At 43.3% G+C, this 13,474-nt stretch overlaps 2 protein-coding genes and 1 long non-coding RNA gene across 3 annotated transcripts in view; all 3 read left to right on the top strand.

The window, feature by feature from the left end:
* The window catches only part of SAXO4 (stabilizer of axonemal microtubules 4), a 30,638-nt gene extending 28,573 nt beyond the window's left edge, over nt 1-2,065 (top strand). The window contains exons 14-15 of the transcript XR_012082370.2: nt 1,139-1,187; nt 1,819-2,065. The gene's annotated coding sequence lies outside the window, so the exon portion shown is untranslated. The remainder of the gene's footprint in view (nt 1-1,138; nt 1,188-1,818) is intronic.
* A 285-nt stretch (nt 2,066-2,350) lies between these two features.
* The window catches only part of LOC140703068 (uncharacterized), a 31,081-nt gene continuing 19,957 nt past the window's right edge, over nt 2,351-13,474 (top strand). Inside the window, exon 1 of the long non-coding RNA XR_013540710.1 lies at nt 2,351-2,377. This is a non-coding gene — a long non-coding RNA (uncharacterized LOC140703068). The remainder of the gene's footprint in view (nt 2,378-13,474) is intronic.
* On the top strand, nt 4,007-9,156 carry LRRC10B (leucine rich repeat containing 10B). The gene is made up of 2 exons (XM_078383579.1): nt 4,007-6,326; nt 6,422-9,156. Exon 1 carries the CDS (start codon nt 4,848-4,850, stop codon nt 5,733-5,735), a length of 888 nt encoding a protein of 295 aa, XP_078239705.1. The 5' UTR covers nt 4,007-4,847; the 3' UTR covers nt 5,736-6,326; nt 6,422-9,156.

Genomic DNA, 13,474 nt, shown 5'->3' on the forward strand with positions numbered 1-13,474 from the left:
TTGCAATGCATACCATTTTGTCTCTTCTCAGTTTCTGTCCAGTAATAATAGGTGTTGCTGTGCACTCTCTTCTTTTTTTCCATTTCTCACATTTCTCTCTGTGGATGAGTTTTCATTCCTAGTTAATGTTTCATGAGCTGGTTGCACAGGCTCCTCTGACATGGAGAAAAGAATTCTCAGTACCACACACAGCAAATTCTTGTTCAGTATAATGTTATCTGGCAACTGATCCATTTTCCACTGTGCCATGGAACATGATAATATACCTGATGTATTCAAACTGAAAAGTTCTAGCATTTTATTCAACAAATAAAGAACTTCTCTTAAGTTAGCTATTGCATAGAAGACATTTGTTGTTTAGTTACCAAAAGAGATCTGTCAGATCTGCTTTGACTTGGATTACTGCACTGAGCCGGTGGGGGGGAGGGTTGGCTTGGACTCAATGGCCTTATAGACCCCTTCCAACTCAATTAATCTATGATTCTGTGATACTTCAGGAATGGTGCAAAGCCAGCACTGTATTTTGCATCTGTATATAATTAAACAGCTCACTTAGGTATAGTTTTCAGAGAGAAAAAGAAAGCTGTAAGAAAACACTTCAATTTTTAAATGATCCTTTTTTCATCAAGACTAATACCTGGCTGTCATAGCAAATTCACAGTGTAATTTTAATATTGCTACCAAATATTTCCCTTATTTTGATAGTCTGGGCTACCATTTTAAAAGCTGTTTATTATGTTTTATTTATTCAGATTCCTTCTCTCATCTGTCTTCAGAATTTTTTTAAGTACCGTATCTAGATTGTTATTATCTGACACCACCTTTTTTCTTTTGTAAAGAAATTATGACTGGCCAACTACTTAATGATCCATTCATGTCTTTCTTTCTGATTATTGGTGTGAGAAAAGGGGCGCTCTCTCCATTCTGATTGTCAGCTTGTACATGACGACTGTTTCATTCTTAGCAGAGCCATGTAAACAAGTACCATTTCTTCCATTCTCCAAATCCTGGCATTTCCTTCAGCATTTCCTGCAGAATTGCACACACTGCCGTGCTGTTCTTTTACATATCTAATATACTGTTTGAGCCTCTTTTTCTTTCTCCCTCCCACTAAATATCTGTGTTTGTACTTCCCCAGATGGACTCATTGCATTTTTTTGAAGATAAGCAATCCGTGATGTTATTGAGTGAGTGGGGGTTCTTGTTCCATGCTGTGTTTTTGTTTCACATGCTTGTAGCTAGATATGGAGGTGTGTCTTTCATGTTTGTTCAAGGCTGCCTTTATGTAATGAACCTGGTGGTTACCCGAAAATAAGGCCACTGTTTCGTGGTTGTTCTTACTAGCGGCAATGCGAGAACTTAAATGGTATATATGGGCATAGATCAGTCTGCATCACCAGCTGATAACTGACATTACAGATGACAAAGAAACCTGCATATAGGTCTGGAAAAAAGGATCCCCATCATCTTTACCACCATCTGGAGTGAAACTAATTCTGAGTGTCACTTTTGACCATGGATATATATAAGACCAAGGGGGAGCTGGTGCCAAAATAACTCACACCATTGGGGGTATATTGTGACTGCTTCTAGGATCAGGGTAGTCATGACATGACTGTGCTAAGTAATTTCTCTCTGCATGCAAAGATTCTAAAAGCCTGCTCTTCCTGCCAGTCATGTCAATGACAAACAATTGCTCATTTCTGTGGGAGATGGACCAGGATGATGAAAGAGCATTGTTTGTCTCTACTGGGTGTGCATGTTCCATAATTGTTACCTATTTGTTTATGGATGAAAGATTACTTTTCATTTTCACAGACGTCTCTGGCCAGGAACTTCTATAGTACATTGACTGCTGATTTGCTATTCACAGACACAGACTGAAAGAAAATGATGATTTTGGACTGTTTCTTCCTGGATGTATTGCATTATAGTAGTCCCATACCTTTGTACAGTATTAGCACAGCAGAGCTTTTGCAGAACATTGTAATGGTTGAGGAATTAGCTTTACTGTATTTTGTGCTTTAACATCCACTTCTGTGAGTAAACTTATGTTTTCTAATAATTACAATGTTGGGGATACATTGCCATTGAAAATGTTGTTTAAGTTAATTTTCTGCAACCAGAGGCCAACAACATACATTTCTTGACACAATTATTTGCAGATGCCTTTTCCCTAGGAAACTGGGCTGAGGGTGAAGGCCAGGTATGTTTGCATGGATGCCTTGCTGAGTTTTTTTTTCCTGGGCTTTCTTTTTGTCTCCTCACCACATGGCCTGGGGGTGGGGCCTAGGGGTGGGACTTTCCACTTTAAAAGAGCATGTCCCAGGACCCAGGACCCTTTTCCCTAGGAAGCTGGGCTCAGGGCGAAGGCCAGGTATGTTTGCATGGTTGCCTTGCTGAGTTTTTTTTCCTGGGCTTTCTTTTTGTCTCCTCACCACATGGCCTGGGGGTGGGGCCTAGGGGTGGGACTTTCTGCTTTAAAAGACCGTGTCCCAGGACCGTGCGCCTAATGGCGTGTGAAATTCTCAAATTCTATCTCTGGCCTTAATATGGTAAATAGGAAAGCCAATTAGATTTGCATAAGCCTGGGAGGCAGGAAAATTTTAACTGTCAGATCATATTTTCGCACTATTAAAGAGCAGGCCGGGTAGGTGGGGCTTGTCAGCCATGAAAGGCAGCCCATATAGGAGAAGGAAAACTCTGATTTCAAACCTCCACTGCCTTGTGGCTATATCCACTCATGGAAAAGGCTTCAGGAGTTAACCTCGAGGCAAAATCCGAAGCTGGAGTCCCGAAGGCAGCATGTGTCGTTCTGCCAACTCCTACGACATTGCTGGAACCAGTTGTATTGGCTCTTGCCTTTCCATTGGACCATTTCAGCAATGTGGAGAGGGGGGATCTGCTGCTTGGGTAACAGCCTATCCTCCATATTAACTTACCTGGGCTTCATGCTCTGGAGAGGACACTCCTCGATTCAGAGCATGTTACCATAGTCTCTCGAGACTGAAGGATGCCTATGCTATTTGCAGATAGGACCTCCTATGCATTTTCTGCTGACATACTCCTTTTCCAGGCAATATAGACAAGTGGCAAACTGGCGACCCTCCAAATGTTGAATACATCTTGACCCTCCCCCCTTAATGGTTGAAGCTGATGGGACTTTAAAATCCTCTAGCAGTTGGAGGAGGGTGGCTAGAGAGATGGACTAGGACTCTGGAGAACAAGATTTGAATGTCCACTTGGCCATGGAAACTCACTGGGGGAGTGGAACTGGTAAATCCACACCTGAATATCTCACTTAAAAGTCATAAGTCAGTTCTGAGTTGATGGCACATAACATGTAGGCATGGCAGTAAATGAAGGCATTCGGCTTTACAATATAATATAGTCTGCAGGGTGGTGCAGCATTCAGCTTTGGTTTTACTGCTCCTCCCATGTATCCCTCACTGCTGATCCCCTCCCAAACTATAGTACTTTTAACACTGGACTGGCACCTAAGCATTATTAAACACACTCTTTTCGCCATTACCGTATGTGGTGTAGCAGTTAGTGTTGCACCTGGACTCCTAAAATCTAGATTCAGGTCACTAAGGAAGCCGAAAAACCGACCTCCCCACGTTGTGAAACAATAAAGAGCAGAAACATGGTACTGCCTCAGGTTTATTGGGATCTAACTGTAATTTTAAAATAATAATAATAGTAAAGCCACACTAGGCAAAGCAAAAAAAGCCAAGTCCTGCATCTGTTGAAAACAGCGTTGCCCATTAACGAAGTGTTTCCCACTCGGGCAGGAACCGCTCGTGGGACTCGGAGGGACTTCTGCCTCCCCTCGTGTGGAAGAAGCCCCGAAAGTGGGGGCAGAAACGGCTGTGAACGGGCAGCGGGTGCCAGGGCGGGAATCGGAGTTAGCGCGCAGCTTGGGGACGAACAAGCGACCGGACTCCTGCCCCTGAAACTGCGGGGGTCCTCCGCCCCGCCCTCCCCTCAGACTCTCCAACAGGGGCGGAAGGGCGGGGCGGGACGGGGCGGGGCCATCGGCCGGGTTTAAAATTCGTCCACTCTCCGAAGGGGGCGTGTCGGAGGAGCGAGGGGCGAAGGTAGGGGTGGGGGATCGGGCGGAGAGCGACGCGAGGGTACGGCACGCGCGCGGCTGTGGAGGGGGGGGAAGCCGGACGCACACCTAAACCCGCCCCGTCCGATCCGCTCGACTCTGCCATTGGGGGAACGGTGCCGCGTGGAGGTTTCCATGACGACGAGTCGCTAGGCGCCCGGCTCGTGTGTGGGAGCCGAGCTCAGACCTAGCAGGGAGCCCCTGAGCGAGAAGCCGGGTGGGCGAGGGCAGCCAGCGCCCGCCTCGATCGACTCGCGGAAGACCTTAAAGGAGGCAGGCGTCGGTGGCCCAGTCGAGCGGGCCACGGCTGTGGACCACCAGGAGCAACTCGCAGGTCTTCGCCCTTGAGGGTGACGGGAGGCTGGCGGGCACTTGATGAGGGCTGGCCGGGCTGCAATTCTGGCGCTTTGAATTGAGAGCACGCGAAGAAGCCCCTGCCCGGCCCTCGAAATCCCCAGGGAGGAGGAGGTGGCCCCTTCAAGGCCTCCAGCTGGCGCTTTGGGTCAGGGCTGACCTGAGGACACCTGAAGACCCGAACAGTCTCCTAATTCAGGGAAGCTTTTCGGGAGAGGATGAGGAGAGTTCCAGCCCTGGCTGAGAGGACCATCATCTTGAAAGCCCTGGTCCCAATCCTGTAAGCCCTGTGGGCAGGGGCTTGAAGGGGTGCCATGTCTCTTTGGAGCCCACCAAGTGGAGGTGGTGGTCTTCCTCCTGCCAACAGCCCCCCTTGGCTATGAGGATGGGCAGTGGTGGATCCTCAGGCCGGGAAGATCGGCTGTCATCAGCTGCCGAAGAGCAGCTAAGTGGTGGGGATCAGATGCTGGAGCTTTCTGGATGCTACTTAAAGAAACTGCCAATCCCAGTATGTGCCCTGAGCACCCTGCAGAAGCTTTACATCAGTGGCACAGGGATAACGGAACTGCCCGAGGAGATAGAAGGGCTGCAGGAGCTGCGTATATTGGCACTGGACTTTAATAAACTGGAGGAGGTCCCTGAGGCCTTGTGTCGTTTACCTCACCTAACCCGCCTGTATCTGGGCAGCAACCGCCTCTTTGGGCTTCCTGCAGAATTCTGCCAACTCAAGACTCTTCGTTGCTTGTGGATAGAGAGTAACTACTTGTACCACTTTCCCCAGGCGCTGCTTCAGATGCCTGGACTGCAGTCCCTACAGATGGGGGACAACCGTCTCAAAACCTTGCCTAATGGTCTGCCCCGTATGAGGGGCCTCCGCGGATTGTGGCTTTATGGGAACCGCTTTGAGGAGTTTCCAAAATCTTTGCTTCATATGACCCAGCTTCACATCCTTGACCTTGATCGCAACAAGCTGACAGAATTTCCTGACTTGAGTCACCTGCGGAGGCTTCGACTCTTCTCCTATGACCACAATCCTGTGCAAGGCCCTCCAAATGTGGCTGATACTGTCACTGTGGTGGGTGAGGGAGCTCAGGAGTTCATGGAGGCCAGGGGAGAACGTCTCCAGGCCCTTCGGGAGCAGGAAGAGGAAGAGCAGGAAGAGAACGAATCTGAAGTTGTGCAGGCTAATACGAAAAATGACTCCTCCATGTTGGATGATGGAGAGGGCAGCTTTTCTGCCCTAGAATGCACTCCAGAGGAAACATGAAATAGAAACAACCACCAGAAAGTGGCTGCTCATAAACATCTGATGGATAGTGACAGGCTTTTGAATGTGCATCTGCTGTACAGGGGATGAGGAGCTGGCCATCTCTATCATTGTCCTGGGAATCTTGGGCAACTGTTAACTATGGTACAGTAGTTGCTAATTCCTTGTAAAGGACAGCTGCTGTTCAGATAACCTTTGCCCCTCCCTCCCTCAATGAACTCTGAACCATCCTAACTCACATATTCATACTGAATTATGAGTAACTTTATACCTTGTAAATCCCCTTCCTTATCCCTGGGTGCAAGGAGAAGATTGGAGGCAAAGGCAAATTCTTAGCTGAGTGGATAATTCCCTTGCACCAAACCTTTGAAATTGTCCCTGACTCAAGGCATGGATAAAGATCACTTCATGGTGCAGCTGAGTATAAAAATGGCATTAATGCCATGACAAACTGGTGTCCATGAGTGTTGCCTACTCAGTTTGCCAGGCATGCTACAAAGAGCCTCAACTTGAAGACAGGATAAAGCCATCTTGTTTATTTATTTTGCTCACCTTGAGTCCTGGGGGTGCTGCAGAGTCATAAATATGAATGTAAGATTTTCCTTCATGCCAGAATTTTTATCCTGTTACTGGAATTAGACTTGGAATTAATCTCTCTCCCACCTTCACCCCCTCTATTCTTCCAGCTGTCAGTATTGAGAAGAAGCTCATGGGCAACCCTTGTTTGAACACAGAGCTATCCGTCCTGGAAAGAGACTTGCCTCCGCTCTTTGTATGGTGGGAAAGGAGTGTTGTGCATTGCCCAGCTGCTTTGCAGGACTTTCTATTCCCTTAAAAGGGCACAGAAACAAAACCGATATGACCAGGGCCATTGCAGACTTGCATAGATCTCAGAAGGAAGAGTGGCAGACTCAGAAGTTCCATCTGTATTGGAGGGTAGCGGGTTCATTCTGATGAAGCGGGGCTCTCAGGCTAGATTTGTATTAAATCTCAGCAATAAAAGCATGTCAAAAGAAGCTTGAAAGAGACAGACTGGGAGTTGGGGAGGAGGGTACACTTATTCTCAGGGAGATTGCTCTAAAAGCAGGAGACCAAAGCTGTTTGGCAGGCTGGGGCTATTTTTAAAGATTGTTGTAAATGAAATTGTAAGTTATTTTTGTTATTTATAAAAAATGTAAGTTATAAATAACATGCGTTTTCTATGTTATTTATAAAAATGGTCTTTCCCCCCTCTGTTTCTGACCCAAACTCCATTCCCTTTTTGCTTCTCTCTCTCTTCCTGCTTTCTTGTTTCTGAAATCTTTTTTCCTCTCCCCTTTTGTTCTCCTCTCCTACTTCGTAAACCTCTGCTTCTCTTCCTCTTTCCACACCTCTTCATCATCTGTGTTTGTTCTCCCTTGGGACTGATTCCACTGTGCTCACTTCCAGTATCTATTCAAACACTGCCAGAGTTAACATCTTGGTCTTGATGAATGTCTGAGAAATAATGAGCATTTAATATATGTCTTCTTGTGTTATTACAGTTTATTTCTGATTTGTTAACTCATTGTGACATGATATATTACATTCGTTCCTTATTTTCTTTCTTAATATCCATTCTTCCCTCACTCTCTGTGATCAGTTGTGCTGCTGCTAATAGGGCGGGGAAGAATTTCTCTCATTGTACTTATTTACAGTATTAGTTACAGTTACACCCTGCCTTTCTTTAATCAGCTCTCAGTGGGATACCGGACTCTTCTCCTTCCCAATTTATTCTTAGAACAAACCTGGGAGGTAGGTCAGATTGAGAGAGACTGTCTGGCCTAAGGCCACCCAGTGAGTTTCATGGCTAAGCAGGGTCTAGAACCTGGACTCAGTTGGAGATTCTGACTACAGCAACACACTGGCTTTTGACTGGTATGCAAAGATATTACTGCAGAGCATCAGACTGAAGCTTCCTTTATGGATTGCTTACAGACAGCTGATTGAGCCAGTACAATTTAATGCTCTTATCATCCAGCTACACGATCACCATGTTTTATTTTTTTTCCAAAGTCCCTTTCTGTAAATATGTGGTACATACCTAGGTACTTAATGTGCAGATACTACTTGGCAGCTACAGGGTGCTGTTCATAATTGAATTAGCAGCAATAGATTGTTAGAAGCTACATCCATTTTTAGCTTCACAGAATTTACTGCAGTCACTGATGCCAATAGTGTGAAAAGCTTCTGTTTGAACTCTCAAATCTCATTTTGTTGTAGCTGATTGCCAACTTGGCAAGAGCCAGGTTGATGTTACTCCATCCCAACTAGGTCAGTGTTTCTCAGACTTTGTGTTTTCTCATTAATCAGTGCAGCAGTTGAATGCTATTTTTATTGATTACCCACCTTTGGGTTCCAATATTTGACTTGGAAATGAACCCCTGTTATAGCCATCAGCCTTGCAGTGCTACATTGAACCCATCACAACAGTTGGAATCCTGTCCAAGTATCCCACAACACTAGGTTCTCCTTCAGTATTTAGGAGATAGGTCTCATATGTGAATGAAAAGCTCTGTTACTACCTTTATTTTTATTCTCTTTTTAGTACGTTTATTTTTATGATATGCAGTATTTTAGAGGACTTAGAACACACACAAGCTGAATAATGTCGGTCTACCTCATATATATCCCTTGATGTTGAAGACAGCCCATCTTTGATAATGTTTCCCTTGCGTTTGAAACACTGAAAAGGTATACACTGGAAAATGCAAGTGAAAAAGGTGCAACAGCTTTAAAAAGTAGACATTATTTTAGCCTGGCTATTACAATGGAGGACAATTGTGTGCATTGATGGTAAAATACAGCTGAAAGAGATGGGTGAAGTCCAGACAACATCTTTGAAATCAGCACAAGTTTGTTTGTTTGTTTGTTTTACTATTCTTCAGCTTAGCTTTTAGTGTTTCTATATTTGTCTGAGTTATATATTGCTTCCATATCAGGGCCCTGTAACAGTACTGAGGCACGGATTTTCTCCAGTGAAGCAACATTAAACAGTAGTTCTTTATGGCATTTAAAACAGTATTGTATTATTCAGCAATAACCCCTATGGTGTGAGAATTTTGTTATGTTGGGGCAGGAATTTTCTGTTCTGTACCTTTTGACTAGAAGACTTCTTCCTTAGGTTTCAGCCTCTGTTTACTTTCTGTTTATCATGACCCAGGCATTATTGATTATTTGTCCCTTAATTAGTCCTCCCTTTTCTTCACTGATATCTGGTGGCTGCCTTAATGGCTTGTTTCCTCTCATTAATTATCTTAAATATTGAAGAATAGTAGTACTTTTCAATTTTTTAAAAAGGGGAAATGTTATAAGTAGAGAAGTAGACTGTTCAGTTCATAAGTAATTGTTTGAGCACACTGAGGCACAAGCCACAAGAAAAAAACCTCTAATCAACCCATGTTAGCCCGGCTGTTCTTTAACAGTATAGTATGTAGTCTCACCCAAAGAGGGAACCAATTGTGTGTTCTGTTTTACCACCTTTTACTTATTGAAGAAAATTTTCAAAACTCATATCTGTAAACAAATAGGAAGACATTACAAAGATTACTGGAATTGAGGTGACTGACAGTGTCATAAGGATTTTTTGAAAAGTGAAAGATGGCTATTTCAGACAAAGTGTGGAAGTGACTGTAGCTGCTCTTCTAGCATGGAATAGTAAAACTGTTAAACACATTATAGATTTTTAAACCAGTCTCACCCTGTATTATTCTTGGCCAACCAAAACCAAGTGAGACAGAAATGCTTTTGACTGCTTTAAGAAAATTCTAACAAAGAATCTGATAATTCTTGAAGGCAATGATGTTACTCAGCCAAGGTGCATTTACTAAGAACACCTCTTTGTGCACGCATTCCAGTTTTAGCCTCAGATGGTAAGCATAAGAGGGTGCTTCTGGAAGGTGCGATAAAGCAGAGGAGTGTGGACTGTGTGTTAGCTATGTGGGCCACACTCAGTTTAGGGCTTTGTAAGTTGCATTGACAGTGCAATGGTATACATGTGTACTTCAAAGTAAGCTCCACTGAGTTCAGTGGGACAGCCTTCCACAAAAGTATGGAGAAAATGGCAGACTAAATCTATATGGTCTGTAAAGAAATGTGGATTCAGTGCAGATGCTGGATTGTTGTGTTCTTTTGTTGACTGTCATCCTTCAAAGGGTGGGTCAGTGAGATATAATCTCTCGTGTTTCCGTCTTGCTGTCAGTGCTGACCCTCATAGAACAGAACGACAACCTTGTCTGGAAACTGTGAAGCCTAAATTATGATCTGAGTCTTAACAAACAAACAAACAAACAAAAACAAAACAAAGTGGGGGAAAAAAGAAGCTATAGAGAAACTCTTAGAAACCTCCAACCTCAGTGTCTCACTTGGAGAAATGAATCCAGGAACATCCTATGACTGAGTGTCCAGAGGGTCCTCACCCTAAACATTGTCAGTGGTAGGTGGTATAATTCTATTGCATCACTAAGAGTTCTGTGCTTCATCACTTCTATCACATATGTGTTTAATTTCAGCTACTTTCATCCCTCAACTAGCTTCTTAACGTTTGCTGGTTTAAGAACACACCATGCTTCCAAGAAACACTCAATGTGCTGAACCGATCTCAAATTTGAAACAGATTTAAGAGCAGCTGTTTATCTGTGAATCAAATTTAAAGAGTAAGGTGTTTTAGAGTTTTTTCACCCAAAGAGATGTCACATTATGAATGGAGAGAGCTAAAGTTAGGAATTGGATAGTTCCACATTTTTCCCTTGTCCCACATTTCCCTTGACGACAGACAAGCCTGGTTGAAATCTGATTGTGTAGTTAAGCAAACTCTGCAATTTTAAATGCAAAAATCTCCATGGACACGATAAGTTGCATACAGAGTTGTAGGATGAAGATTTCTTAACAGCAATTTGGATCCAAAGGTTACCCCATGTATATAACTGCATAGCAAGATTTCAGCCATCTGGTGCCTTAGTTCCCAAACTATAACATCAGGCTAATAATATTCTTCTGCCTTGGGGGATTGTTGCAAGGACTACAGTTATTATGCCAATATTTTGTTTATGTCCTGGTCTATGTTTCTTTTCATTTTAGTTAATAAAATTCAAGAAGCGGTTAACATACATTATAAAAACATTTGGTTAGATCAAGGCAATATTTAGTTGAATTTAAATTCCCTTGAAATCAGTGATACCATTTAGTCCTCACATAACTGATTGCTCACAGATTTCAATGTGAATTAAGTTCAGATCACAGTCTGTATACAACCCAGTAAACTATAAATTAAAGAAATGTGTATTCGTGCTTTAAACGTTTGAAAGTGCTTTAACAATTATATATTATTTTTACTGTGTTTGAAATGAATTTCATAATCTCCTACATTACTGTGGAATTGTTCCCTTAGGAGACTGCTGTGAAGAATTCTTACTTCCATAATTTCAAATTCTCCACAAATGAACTCCAAACCTGTCATGTAGATTATGCAATTTAGCATAATTTTGATTACAAACAAAACAGTTGCTTATGTTTTATTGGCATGAGAAGCTCTCTGCCTCCATATGAACTTGCAAGAATTGTATGCTATGATGAAGAAGATAACAATTTTTTGGATTGTAGGATGAGGCATTTTGTGTAAGGTTCATTTATAAGCTGCTTTTCAGGGTTCATTTTCACACATAGATACTTTCTTTGTGTCTAAAAATCCTAGTGCATTCCTAAGCTGTCCTGCAGACCATACAAGTCCCCACTAGAGAAAGACATGAGTTAATTTGGACCATTCCAACGAAATTCGTTGGCACAGCACCACAGGTGCCGTGTGTTCCCACCACCCACCCCTCAACTGGCAGACCCGGTTATGATCCATCGTGTGCTAACTGAGTCCTCCTTCTCTGGCAGATATCCAGTCCAGGAAGGAGCTCAGGCTTCCCTGCCTCCTCCAGCAGCCACCCATTCAGAGAAGGAGGTGGGATGGGGATTCTGCCTGTGCAGCCATTGAGTGGGCAGCTGCCCGGAGGAAGTGGGGAGGGGATCGCTGAGCTCCTTCCCAGACTGGACAGCCATTGGAGAAGGAGGACCTGGGTGGTGCACGATGGATTGTAAGTGGGCCAGCTGGCTGAGCGGTGGGGGGGGAGGAAAGAATGAATATTGTTGGAGTGGGCTGAATTAATTCATGCCCATCTTTAGGGGCATGTTGCGGGTTATCCAATCATGGGGGCTGCTTTAATTCTATGAAAATATTAAGAAATGCAGCCATCACAGGACTCTGGATTCTCTTAATTAGCATTGCTTGGTCCCAGCATTCAAGAATAACAAGGCAAGAGTGAGTAGACAAAGTTCTCCTCTTTCTGTATGAATTTTAGTTTCTTTTCAATTGGTGGGGAAATGATTAAATCATGTTTGCTGGATGTTGAGCATTCAGCTTAACTGCAAAAGAAGACTAATTCTAATCTTCCCTTCTTCCCATTTGTTTTTATTTTTGGTGGGGAGATGCTTTCTTTTTTTACTGTCGACCAACGACATCTCCTCAAAGCTACGCACATACACTGTGCTTCAGGTAGCATTTGAGCAAAAAACAAATGCTTTCAAAAGAATGGTTGACAATGACAGCACAATTGTTGTGTTTTTCCATGCATTCATGGAAAAGTGGCTATTTGGAGACCCTCATTTGGGTCTTCTCTCTTCTTTTCACATGGAACCAGCTGCAATTGTTTCCTCTTTAATTTTCATTAATTGTTTTGAATCCATTGCATTAGATCTAACATGACCAAGTGACTCATGCAGCAGGCCTGTAAGAATCCATGTTACAGTCTCAGCTCCTTGTTCCAAATGTGACTGTTTTTTCTCTCTCGCTAACTTCTTTCTCTCTCTGAGCAAAGTTTGTTTTGGGTGACTATGTATTCCTTGCTTTCTGTCTCTTTCAGGGAAATTCACGTTTATACCAACTCTTAGCTCATGCTAAGTAAGACCAGATTCTGTGAGGATATTCTGGACTCCGATCTCCCTTGGCCATGCTCAATGTGAATAATGAGATGAATGAGAAAAGAGACAAGAGTACCTGGTCTTGACTGAGTTTATTAATTCTCTTTCACAATGTTAAAAGGGGCTTTAGAGATGATTGCATTCAATCCTGCTTTGGCAGATTATATCATCTCTTTGATCTCTCTCTCTCTCTCTTTTTAAAAAGGTTGTCTTTTTAAGGACTTATTTCCAGACTAATTTGTTAGGCATACAGGTCCCACAGGTCATAGATAGCTTCTGAAGGTCCCAAAGTTTGCAGGTTTCAACAAACTGGTTATGTAGCTGAACAACAGGAGCTGTCCGCAATACTGAATTTCTTGTAAAGTGAAACTGAAAAGGGAGCATCCTTTGAACACTAGCAATGACACACTCAATTTCTTGTGCAAGTACCAGTGCACTGTTTCCATCTGGTCTTTCTGATGCATACTGAAGGCTGCCCAACAGAAGGGAAATCTCCCCACAAGAAAAGCATGGAGGGGCTCTGGACTGTAAAAGAAAGCTATCAAGATGATGGAAAGAGGGGAGAGTATTGCATAATTTGTTATCTCCCTTTTCTTAAAAAAACTTGAAATATGTAGTCTCCCTTTTTTGTAAGGACTGGAAAGGGTGGATTGGGATGGGTAATATGAAAAATGTTGGGCCAAGGTTCTCCTGCTGCCTGGCTATGTTAAATGTCATATATTGACACGAAATTACCGTGGCAGCTCTTTGCAATTAAA

Source organism: Pogona vitticeps, chromosome 1 (genome assembly GCF_051106095.1).
Source record: "Pogona vitticeps strain Pit_001003342236 chromosome 1, PviZW2.1, whole genome shotgun sequence".
Classification (NCBI taxonomy): Eukaryota; Metazoa; Chordata; class Lepidosauria; order Squamata; family Agamidae; genus Pogona; species Pogona vitticeps.